This window comes from Leptonychotes weddellii, chromosome 11, assembly GCF_054177405.1.
Source record: "Leptonychotes weddellii isolate Sample4059 chromosome 11, ASM5417740v2, whole genome shotgun sequence".
NCBI classification, from domain to species: domain Eukaryota; kingdom Metazoa; phylum Chordata; class Mammalia; order Carnivora; family Phocidae; genus Leptonychotes; species Leptonychotes weddellii.
In genome coordinates, this window is record NC_138379.1 from 41,514,426 (window position 1) to 41,526,217 (window position 11,792).

The 11,792-nt window shown below is 50.8% G+C and overlaps 1 protein-coding gene and 1 long non-coding RNA gene across 3 annotated transcripts; one reads left to right on the forward strand and one right to left on the reverse strand.

The window, feature by feature from the left end:
- Window positions 1-6,018: 6,018 nt before the first annotated feature.
- On the reverse strand, window positions 6,019-8,314 carry ADM (adrenomedullin). 2 transcript variants are annotated; one of them, XM_031017192.2, is made up of 4 exons: window positions 8,158-8,314; window positions 7,584-7,702; window positions 7,306-7,455; window positions 6,019-7,096 (listed from the first exon to the last, which is right to left on the reverse strand). In XM_031017192.2, exons 2-4 carry the CDS (start codon window positions 7,679-7,681, stop codon window positions 6,781-6,783), a joined length of 564 nt encoding a protein of 187 aa, XP_030873052.1. In that variant the 5' UTR covers window positions 7,682-7,702; window positions 8,158-8,314; the 3' UTR covers window positions 6,019-6,780. The 2 variants fall into 2 exon arrangements, with proteins under 2 accessions (XP_030873052.1, XP_006728579.1); XM_006728516.2 differs by having other exon boundaries at window positions 6,019-7,099; window positions 8,158-8,312.
- A 64-nt stretch (window positions 8,315-8,378) lies between these two features.
- LOC145716036 (uncharacterized) lies at window positions 8,379-11,586 on the forward strand. The gene is made up of 2 exons (XR_014138363.1): window positions 8,379-9,795; window positions 9,992-11,586. It is a non-coding gene; the product is annotated as an uncharacterized LOC145716036 (long non-coding RNA).
- Window positions 11,587-11,792: the final 206 nt, after the last annotated feature.

Genomic DNA, 11,792 nt, shown 5'->3' on the forward strand with positions numbered 1-11,792 from the left:
AAGTGTGTGTGAGGGTGAAATGATACAATGTCTGGGGAAAAGAGAAGAGAAGGAAGGATGGAAGGAAGGAAGGAAAAGAAAACCAGATTCTTTGGCAAGATACAAAACAAAAGAAAAAGGGATAGATGAATTAAGCGCAGCAAAATCTTGGTGTTAGATTTTTTTTTTAATTTTTAATTTTATTTTTAAGTAAACTCAATACCCAATGTGGGGCTAGAATTCACAACCCCGAGATCAAGAGCCACCAACCAAGCCAGCCAGGTGACCCTGATAAGTGTTAGGTTTCTTGTTTTTTGTTTTTGTTTTTAAGAGGGGGAGAAGCAGGGGTGGGGCAGAGGGAGAGAGAGGATCCCAAGCAGGCTATATGCCCAGTGCGGAGCCCGACAGGAGGCTCAATCTCATGACCCTGAGATCATGACCTGAGCCAAAATCAAGAGATGGATGTTTAACAGACTGAGCCTCTCAGGTGCCCCTAGATTTTAATGATAGATATATGGCAGCTCATGTTATTATCTCTATTTTTTGTGTTAAGTTTGAAAAGTTGAATAATAATTCTTTTAATTGTTAAACTGGTACAGTAAAAGATGGACTGAACAATGGAAGAGAATAAAAGGACCAGAAACAGATTCAAATATTTACTGTTTAAGAATTTGGGGGGCGGGGGGCACCTGGGTGGCTCAGTTGTTAAGCGTCTGCTTTCGACTCAGGTCATGACTCCAGGGTCCTGGGATCCAGCCCCGCATCGGGCTCCCTGCTCAGCGGGGAGCCTGCTTCTCCCTCTCCCACTGCCCCCCTGCTTGTGTTCCTGCTCTCACTGTCTCTCTCTGTCAAATAAATAAATAAAATCTTTAAGGGCACCTAGGTGGCTCAGTCATTAAGCGTCTGCCTTCGGCTCAGGTCATGATCTCAGGGTCCTGAGATTGAGCCCTGCATCGGACTTTCTGCTCAGCGGAGAGCCTGCTTCTCCCTCTCCCACTCCCCTGCTTGTGTTCCCTCTCTCGCTGTGTCTCTCTGTCAAATAAATAAAATCTTAAAAAAAAAAGAATTTGGGGGGGATGGGTTAAATAGGTGATGAGGATTAAGGAGGGCACTTGCTGTGATGAGCACCAGGTGTTGTATGGAAGTGCTGAATCACTAAATCCTACATTTGAAACCAATATAACACTGTATGTTAACTAACTACAATCAAAATAGAAACTTAAAAAAATTTTTTGTTATATTACTGATTTGCAAGCAGATGAACTCTTTCTCCAAATAAAATCTGAAATGGAGGGACATCTGGGTGGCTCAGTCGGTTGGGCATCTGCCTTCAGCTCAGGTCGTGATCCCAGGGTCCTGGGATCGAGCCCCACGTGGGGCTGCCTGCTCAGCAGGGAGCTTGCCTCTCTCTCCCCTCTGTCTGCCGCTCCCCCTGCTTGTGCTCTCTCACAGTCTGTCAAATAAATAAAATCTTTAAAAAAAATAAAAGCAAGAGATTTTAAATAAATAAATAAAAATAAAAAATAAAATCTGAAATGGAGCCCCAGCATATAAAACAAAAAAAAGAGTAGAACTGTTCCATCTGGAAGTAGCACTAAGAGTCTGGCTCTTTTGCTTCCTCTTTGTCTCCCCAGGAATCTGCAGAAATAACTCAGGAAAATCCTGTGGCTCTGTAGAACACAGCTTGAAAACCTCTGTGGTATATGATGGAGGAAAACTCTCAAATCCTGCAGAAAATGTGTACTATTTAGTATATGTTTTAGGCAACTGGCTAACAATTTGGGAGAAAAGAAATCGAATTAAATCCCTACCTCACATCATATACCAAAATAAATTCCAGTTGCATTAAAATGTTTAAAATACAAAGTGAAATTATAAGAGTGTTAGAAGAAAAATAGGTGAATATTCTAAAATAGTGAGATAGAGAAAGACTTCCCAAGGAAGCCAACAAAGGCAGAAATTGATAACTTTGATGATATAAATATCTGTAAGTTTTATATGGCAAAAAATAAAACACACTCCACAAAAAGGAAAAAAAGGAATGTGTGTACATGACAGACTTTAATATTCTTAATCATTAGGTAGTGTTTCAAATCAATAGAAAAAAACAAACACTCCAATGGAATAAAAGGATCAAGAACAGAGAGAGAGAGATAATAATTATCATAAAGATATGTTAAAGAGGGTTCCTCTGAAGGAGATGGAAAAGGGTATGGAAATTAAAGGAGAAAAAAATAAATAATTAAAATAAAACCAGAGAGAAGCCCTGCATAGACTGGTAATGACAGTTTGCCTTAAACTGAGGAATATGTTTAATTCAGCTCTGTGCACTTGAGTTCACTTTTCAAAAGTATGTGTATAAATGGATATGTATTATATATATACATGTCTAAAAGGGTATATACTAAGATATTAATAGTGACTATCTCTAGGAGTGGTATGAAAGGTGAATCTTTTTTTCTGCACTAAGTATCATGTAATAAGTAAAATGCATTTTTTGTGTTTTAAAAAATTCATCTTAATACGCAGAAGTACTTTCCTGCTGTTGGATAAATGTACAATAACCTACTAAATTCATCTGCCTGTGTGGTCACAGTCATTTTATTGTTTTTCCAGAATGTTCCAAAATAGCTCTGGAACAAGACCAGTGGGACCACCAGATAGCTATCTAGCCTCACCCTTCTTCCCCTACAAATGGAGACCAAGCCTCCAATCTGGCTTTGGCAGAAAACTCAGTGGGACCCAGGATAACAAAGCCCTCTCCTTCTTGGCTGGGGAAAAGAGAAGGAAGCAGTCAACTTACAACAGCCTCTGAAAAGCCTTTGACCAATTGTCAAAGACAAAAGGTTCCACCTCAAAGGTGGAAACTCTATTTGTAGCTTCGTAGACACAGATGTTCTTACAGGTGACTCAAGACATACAGAGTGGGACCGTGTTTGGCCAGGAATAGCTCAGAAGGCCTTCTCCTCAGAAACCAGCTCTTGAGGCCTTCAGTGTATGTTCTAACTATATTTGGCAATGGAAACCAAAGAGGTCAGTGGCTTCGCTCAGGGGGAAAAAGCTATTCCTGATTTATAACCCCTGTTTTAAACCAGGACCAAGAATTTTAAAACTCACTTCATTTATTTATGTTGCACTCACTGAGCATACCACCAAAGTAATTTTCCTTTCCAGTCCTACCAGCCTCCTGTAAATCTTCCAGAACCACAGGTGTAAATCACCTACCCAAGCCATCCTCATATTAGAGGACATTTGGGGACATCTGGCCTGAGAGTCCAAATGTTAAAATTACACCACTTACTCTCCACGGCTTTATAGCATTAAAATAGCCTGGAGTGCCTGGGTGCAAATCCAGACTCCAGCACTTACTACTCACTGTGTGACCTTGGCTAAGTTACTTTATGTCTCTGAGGTTCAATTCTCTTATCTACAAATAGAGATAATAACACCTACTTTAGAAAGCTGCCATAAGAATTAAATGAGATAACGTGTACAAAGTGGCTAGGAGAATGTCTGATACAAAGTAGGTGCTAAAAAAAGAACCAAGTTCCATCTTCCCCATCACTCTCTTCTACCCTTAGCTGTTCAGCCAAGGTGTTGGCTTCTCAAGAAATTGCCCAGTACTCTTTGTCTGATTACAAGTGGATGGTACCATTCCCACAGCCAGCAACAGTAGCTAAAGATAAAAGCTGTGACTACTCCTCAGCTGAGGACATGTCGAATCAGCTCACAAATGACTCATCACTGTTGATAAACGATGTGTTCTTGGCATCAGGAGGCCTTATCCCGACAGGCTTCAACACCTTATGAAAAAAAAATCCAGAAGGTAAGTTGAATGGCTCACAGAGAGGGTCCCAGGGCTTGATGGTGACCTTCAGTCAATTCAGAACTTGTAAACTCCATTTAGGAGGGTCTCTTGTCTGTTCAGACAGGTCTCCAATCACAAAATTTTCAGTTGGGAAGGACTCCAGCCGAGCAGCTGCCTCTTTCAGAGCCGAACCATCTCCTTCACTTGCCTTGGATTCCCTGAAGGGAGTCATAAGACTCCCTGGGCTAAAGGCTAGATGCCCGTTCCCTGCTCAGAACAGCCCTAAGCTAGTGCCCGACGTGCCTTTGGCAGCTTTGTCTGCTGCCTGAAGTTCTGCCAGGGTGAGGTTTGGCTGGAGGGCTCTGTGGCTGTAGGACAAACCTTGGTGCAAGGAAAAGGGTATTTAATCCTGAGCCACTGTCTGTGAAGCTGAAGTGTTTGCTGCTCTCTGTAGCTTCTGTCACCCCTTTAGACCACCCAGAACCACTCACTGTCATAGAAATTCCATGACTGGAGTTTTTAGTCACTCTTTCATCCATACATGCCCTGTACTTTTTACAATGCCTGGCTCAGAGTTCTCTCTGAATATTTATTAAAAGGCCCTTGAGGATGAGGATGGTCGGTTGCTGCATTGGTAACCTCCTCAATTCTGATGAATCTCACAAAACTGTTGAGATCAAACAGGACAATGAACTGTATGAAGATGGACACCATCAAGGGCCAGGTGCGCAAAACTGAGGCTTTGTGTGTGGTCTTAAGGAAATTCCAGGTGCTAGGATCTACTTTCTTCTGAATTAAAACTGCTTCAGAAGCAGGTTGTCCCTGGACCCTAGACCTAGGACCTATCTCTTTTACTGCATATGCAGGCTTTTTCTGAAAGGAACCATTTCTGGCCCTTAGAAGAAAGGCAATTGGTGCAAAAGGGCCAGAAGAAGGTAGGCTGCCCTGGAAACATTTCCATTCCCCAAACTCAGATTTTCTCAGAAAGGTTTCTGAGATCACCTATAAGCACCAACATTTCAGCCATGCTTTGACGTGGAAAGGCCAGGGAAACTTTCTGAAAAGGGCAAGCAGTTGGTCACCATCCTGGGTCTTCAGGATATTGGATGACACAAATGGAGCAGGGAAATCAAAATCAGGGGGGCTTCCCCTTAGCCTCCCCTTCTGTCCTAACTGTTCCCGTGTCCCCTGACCTTCTAGTCACTCACTGAGGCTTAGTGTCCAGCTTCTATGCCTGGAACTGGGGTCAACCTTCTAAGATGATAAGGCATAAAGAAAGCAAGAAGGGGAAGGAAGGAGGGAGCAAAAGGCAGCCTGGGGAGAAGTGAAGAAAAAATGAAAAGGCTTGGGGAGGAGGAAGGAAGAGGAGAGCGGCAAGGGGAGGCGGAACAATGAAGGTCTCAGGCCGTCAGAGGCGCACGATTCCGGCGGCACGTCCGTCCGTCCCCGCCTCCGGCCAGCAGCTGCACGCTGCGCAGCGTGTGGGCGCTGAGTCACGGTCCCAGAACTGGGAGCCGCCGTGCAGGTCTGGGGGGGCCGGCCCTGGTTGGCATCTGCAAACTGTTTTTTTCTTTCGTCTCTCATTAAGGCTGTGTGCTGACTCCCACGTAGCAGGACTTATTAAACCGCACGTACCGCCTGACGGCTCTCGGGCCGCTCCCAGGCGGCCGGCTGGGGGCGCCACAGCCTCGCTGATGAGCCCGCCGGCTCGATGGGGCACCAGGCCGGCAGAGGACTGGGAAAGTTTACTGGCGCGGCTGCCGGATTCCCGGAGCAGTGCGAACATTTTGCTGGAGTAGCTTCTAACTTTAACACCGCGGCAGCCTGGAACAGCTCCTCACTTAGAAGGCCTCGGAGACCACCCCAACTCTCCGAGGCGCGCTTTTGCGCGGGGTTCCGCGAGCAACTCCATAAAATCTGGTACTCTGTTGCGCAACCCGGAGAGTCCAGGCTCGCCTCCCCACTAGGGCTCACCCTACCGCGCCCGGCCCGGCCGCCACGCGAGGCTGCGACCTTAGGCGCCTCCGCGAAGCCCGGACTCGCTAGCAGGACAGGCGCTCCGCGCGCCCCGCAGGGAGAGCGGCGCTCGGCACAGCTCCGCCCGCGGGGGGATCCGCCAGGACGCGCGCGCGCAGCCGTGCCACCCTCCCACGCGAGGCGGCGGGAGCCCGAGGCTCCCGGACGCACTGGGACCAGGGGTACCCTCCCTCCCAAGACTCGTGAGCCCAGAATTAATCAACATCGAGACAGTTTATTGATTTGCTATTTCGCATATCACCCATTTTACGTAAATATACAGAGACACTGTGTTTCCTTCTTCCACAAGAGGTAATCAGTCTCTCACGCACACCCTCACACATTCCACGCAGCAAACAACGTTACACCTCGCTGAGACATTCACGTATTAAAATAAGTGGGGAGGGGGGACAATGTAATTGCTTTAAAATGCCCTTAATACAATATATAACGTACAAAAATATCTCTATATTTGAAGTTACAAAAAAAAAAATCTTGACAGCAACGAACTTAAATATTGATAGTTACCTCTGTATATATAACACGCATTGCACTTTTCCTCTCTAGGTTTTGGAAAGTTCAAGTAATAGTGAGGCTTGCGCCCCTGTGGGGTGACACCCCGTGAGAAATCAGTTTGTGGGAAGGCACGGCAGTGACTCAGACCCCTGTCCCTGGGGGTCTCAAGCATTTAATTCTCAGTTTCTCCCTTCCGTGAGCCTGGCAGACACTCCCTCGCATTCCTCTGCCCCCACGGGGCACCTGGGCTGGATTGGGACGTAGGGAACGGTGCCTCCAAGGAGAAGGGGCTCCTGCAAAGCCAGGGCTCGCCGCTGGACCGTGCCTCCCGGACTCCTGGTCTCTGCAGGGCTCTCTCAGCCCGGTTTCCATCCGCTAGGGGCTTGGCCCTGGGAAGCCCTCCGCCCCGGGGGAAGCCAGCGGGATGCATACGCGCGCCAGTTCGCTGCTGCCACAGGCGCCTAAATCTTAAAGAGATTGGCGAGCACCTGATGCACCCGGGAGGCCGGAGCCCCGCGTGCCTGTGACTCTGGGAACAAGAGAGTCCGGCTCAGGCCGGTCATGGGCAGGGAGCGCCGGCGCCGGCGGCCATACCCCTGGGGGCTAATCTTGCTCCTGGGGGCGACGCCGTCCTTGTCCTTGTCTGTGAACTGGTAGATCTGGTGCGCCAGTTTCTGCACCGTGCACGTTCCGAAGCGGCAGCCGAAGCTCCGCAGGCCCTGGAAATTGTTCATACTCTGGCGGTAGCGTTTGACTCGGATGCGGGCGGCGTCCGGACTGCTGGGGAAGGGAAGGAAGGTAACATGAGACCCTCATCAAGCAGGGCTTTGGCCCCAGCCACCAGGAATCCGAGCCATTCAAGGACCGGAGGAGACTGGAAACTGCTACGCCGTCTGAACTGCCAGACGGCCCGGACGATCCCCAGGGCCAGGGTGGTGGAGGAGAGCTCCCCCAGCCCACCCCTCTTCAGCGCAGGACATAGTTACCTGGCCTGGGGGTTGCGAGAGGCACCCTTCACGTCCTGGGGCCGAATGAGAGTCTGGGCAGGCCCGGCCTTCGCGTCAGTGAGCCCGGTGGCATAGTTGCTGGACACTCGAAGTTCCCTCTTCCCGCGACTTAGAGCCCACTTATTCCACCTAGAAAACACACACAGACTCGTTTCGCATGCATCCAGGAGAGGTCCCGGTCCCAACCGGCTCCCATCCACTTCTAACCCCTCGTCTCCCAGGTACAAGGACTGGAGAAGGAGCTGCCGGCGACTCACTTCTTTCGGAACTCTGACGCCACGTCGAGCCGCGCAGTGTCGGCGCCCAAGAAGGCGAGGGAGCCCAGGTACATGAGGGCGACGGGAACCAGCTTCATGCTGGCGGTGATGCGCGGACCCTGGAAGGAGAGAGAGGGGCCGAGCGTGAGCACCCAGCCTGCAGCACGGCCCGGGCGGGGCACGGAGGGCGTGTGGGGGCCCCCGCGCGGGCAGACTCAGCCCGCGCTCCGCCTGGCTCAGACGCTTATCTCGCCCAGGCGCAGAGAGGCGCCAGCGGCATTTGCACCCGCCGGGCGGGTGACAGGCCCCGCAGGGGAGGCCTCTGCCCAGCGCCAGGCTTCCCAGAGGTTTCCTGCTCGACTTCTCGGAATTTGGGTGGCGGAGTAGAGGGGACTGGGTCTCTGCACTTCCAGTTGTGTGCACGGCTGGGCCCAGTGTATGGGACGCAACCCGCAGAGGACCTTCCAAAATGGGTTGTACCCCTCACTCCGCACGCTCCCAGTTTCCAGGACTCTAAAGTTCCCCCCCGTCCCCGCCTCCCCCACCGCTTATCCGCCTCGCCTGTGGCGCCTACCTGCTGAGGGGGTGATCTGCCAAGATCTGGAAGAAGAAAGTCTGAGACGTCGCTCTGGCACTGGCAAAACCCCAACGTCCAAGCTACGGTGAGAAACCAGAGGTGGCAAGGCTCAAGTTGTTCCGCCTAGTGTCACCAAGAAACCACTGAGTGGCCGGCTCTGGTTCCTCGGCTTTATAGGCGCACAGGGGGCGGGGCCTGAGCTGCCCTCGCACCCTCCCATTCTTCCCTCGGGCGCGCGCGGGCTTCTGCACTCCAGCGCGCGCATTGCTTGTCCGAAGGTGTGGGGGTGGGGGGGTGGGGGTAAGGGTCCCTCGTGCCCAGAGGACTCAGAGATGAGCTCCAAAGATTGGTGTAGGAACTGCCACAAGCCTGACTCTCTGGGCACAGGCTTCAGAATATAAACCAGGGCGAAGTGGGGCCGGTACAACCTCTTGGGGTTGTTATTCAGGACCTATGCAACCCAGAGTGCGAGGCCTACTGGCACGGAACTGCAAGAGCCAGCGGGAGGTACCACGCGCATGGCCGGAGCCCCGGACCTCGGGAGCGGTGGCCTCGAATGGACCGCGCCCCCTGCCGGCTCGGCGCCTGACCTGAGCTCGACCCCAGACTCCCGCGGAGTCGCAGGGGCAGGAGGACACCCAGCAGAGACTAGAGGAGTGGGGCTCGCCAACACCCCCAGAGAGGCTGAGACTCCAAAGTTCTGGGACTGGCTAGTAAGATTTCGCAATAGGGGCACGGATCGGAAAGGCTGATTTGAGAATTGGGATTTGGAGGGGAGAATTATCTGAAGTTTCAGAATTTAATTGCCTATTTGGAAATATGGGAATAACCAAAATTAGAACGGACGATACCATTTCGTTTCCCCCGCACCCCCACCCCCAGTAATCCAGTTATTCCTTACAAGGTTACAACCTGAGAGTTTGCCTTGCTGCCTTCGGAGACTTCATTCACCCATTTATAAACTTGAGGATTTATTGCCAGGGCGCACACTAATGTTTCACGTATGTTAATCGCTTTAGAGTTTACAAAACACAGCCACATCCTGATCTTTGATCCTGACACCTACCCTTGAGATAGGCGAGGAAGGTTAACATTACTGTTCTTATTTCACCAAGTAGAAAATGAAGTTCAGAGACGGGAAGAATTTGACCAAAGTCACACCAAACGCAGGAAGCAGTAAAGTCCTAACTCGGCATGGCAAGCAAGCACCGCAGACTCGGGCGCGGCGTGGATATTTCTAGGCTGGGGTCATCATGCAGTCAAGGGGGAAAGGAGAGTCCTAGCCCTCGCCCAAGGATTTATGCCAGGTTCCCCGCTGAGCAAGGAAGCCTGACGTGGAACTCGATCCCTCATGACCTGAGCTGAAGGCAGATGCTTAACCGACTGAGCTACCCAGGCGGCCCTCCATCACCCCTTCTTGACTTTACTTTCTTCTTACTTCCCTTCTGAGGGCCAAACTGGGAGGGAACTCGGCCCCGCGAAGCTTTAGTTCTTGCATTCGGGCCTCTGGTATCCTATCACCCCCTACCCTATTCTCAAGTCCTGAAGCCCCGCGCCTAGACTAAGAGGCGGTGGCCGCGGGGCCACTGGACTCTGCGGACCGGCTTCTAGTACCCACCCTGTGGCTGTGTGAAGGTGAGTACATCACGTTTCCCCTCTAGTTTGTTTCCCCATCTATGACGTGCCCCCTGCAGACCTCTACGCTTCTTACCTGCTCTGCCAAACTGGTTCTAAGACCCAGTGCAAAGGAGGCTGGGTGGCGGGGGGGGGGGGGGGGACCTTGCCTGGTCCAGGCCACACACTGCTCGTTCACCGGCCTTTTCATTCTCAGGACTGAACCGTGGACACTGCACCCGGGGAAGGAAGGACCGCGACTGAAGTTATTCATTCTGGGGACTCCTCCCCAAGGGAGTCAGCTGAATGGATCTGAGTTCCAGCTGAGGGTGGGGGACAGATTCCTGGCTCCGGGGCTGGGTCTGATCTGGTAAGAGCTCGGGGTCAGAGGGGTGCAAAGCAGCGTAGTGGCTGGGTTCCGGCCGCCTGGCGGGCCGAAGACTGTCATTGCAGCGGACCAGGTCAGGCGGCTAGCCCGTCGGCACCTCAGACAGTAGGTATTACTGTGCGCCTGCTCTGTTTCCAGGAGCCACCCCCAGCGAAACTAGTCTGCTTTTCTCCCGCTTCCCATCTCTTCGTTTCAGTTTGTTCCGTGAGTGTCAGGCTCTTCGCACCAACCCTGTCCAAGACATTCTCTGCGGATGCGACTTGTCGCCAGCTTCCAGTTGGGTCCGCTCCAAGACAGGTTTTACTTTCATTTCCCTGGCGCGCGCGTCTCAACTGCTGTAGAGGTCAAGGACAGTGGAGCGCCGGCCCACAGCCAGGGAAGGTCCCGTGGTCTGGACTCGTTCCTTCCAGTTCCCACCAGCCCTGGGCGGGGGGGTTCGGTCTGCCCAGGTCTCTGTGGCTGTACCTCGTTGCCTCCTTTCTGTGTTTTTGGAAAACCCATGATTCCGTGGGAGCGGGTGGGGAGTGGGGGGAATTCGCTTTAGCTCCTCTGCAGGATCGCGAAGCGTGATCTTGATGCAAACTTCGCTTTGAGCTTGGGGCTGCTTCAACAAGCACAGCAAACCCAGGAGTGGAGACTGGGCTCCGCTTCTCCTGGCTCCAGTGCCTAGTCCAGCGACATAGCAACGACGCCAGGAATTCCCACCTGACAGCCTTGGCACACTTCTTATCAGCTCAGGTGCGCCTTGACGCTCTAGCGTTTAGAGACGCTTGAGAACTCCGCCAATTATTTTTTTTTTAAGCGAAGTATTGGAGTGGCAGCTCAGGATTTTGCTAGTACACGCGTATCTCCGAAAGTGTATGCGCGTGTGCGCGCGCGCGCTTACGCGCGCGTACCCGTGTGCCTGAGTTTGCGTAGGTGGCGGACAGGGACCAGAGTGTCCCCCTTGGGGGTCGGGTGGGGTATAAATCGGAAAAAGTATATAAAATTTGCTAAGTATTGGCATCTATTGTGTAACCTCGGGTTCGCTTACTTAATCATCCCTAAAGACACACACCACACACACACTCGCGCGCGCACACACACACACACGACTGAGTTTTCAGTTAAACGGTCGGATGCAGAAGGAAACACCACAGCGGGAGTTCTGCTTCTGGTGATTTGTTAAGGTGGAGTTTCATCCAAGTTGCAGTGATTGTAGATTCACTGTTGAGTAGAAGGAAGGAAGGGAAGGAAGAAACATCTTTAAAATCTCACTGTCAAGAGAAAGACAAAAAAAGAAAAAAATTCTGGTTAATGAAGATCCACTTTTTTTTTTTTGTGCCCAAGAATTCTTTAAGGGTCAGATCGTAAATAAACCCCAGAGCAGGGTAATAAATGTATGTATCCTGAAATCACATATAAAGACACAAATATGTTAAATATTTGTTGTATTGGTGTCTCAATTTCTTCACATTCCAACTGAATTATTTTTAGGCCCTCAATCCAAGCCTTATTCTTAGTAATGTTTGGAGTTTAAAAAAATTTGTGGTGGTGGTTTTCAGCCAAAGCCAGTGTGACCACACTCAGGTCATGAAGAAAAATAATGAGAAGCAATATATGATATTAATGATATTAATAAGAATAAAAG

Excerpts from the sequence above, each read along its gene's own strand:
- ADM (XM_006728516.2), bottom strand. The coding sequence starts at position 7,681 with ATGAAGCTGGTTCCCGTCGCCCTCATGTACCTGGGCTCCCTCGCCTTC. Across the intron at positions 7,456-7,583 it reads GCGTCAGAGTTCCGAAAGAA|GTGGAATAAGTGGGCTCTAA; the intron begins GTGAGTCGCCGG and ends TGTGTTTTCTAG. Across the intron at positions 7,100-7,305 it reads TCTCGCAACCCCCAGGCCAG|CAGTCCGGACGCCGCCCGCA; the intron begins GTAACTATGTCC and ends TCCCTTCCCCAG.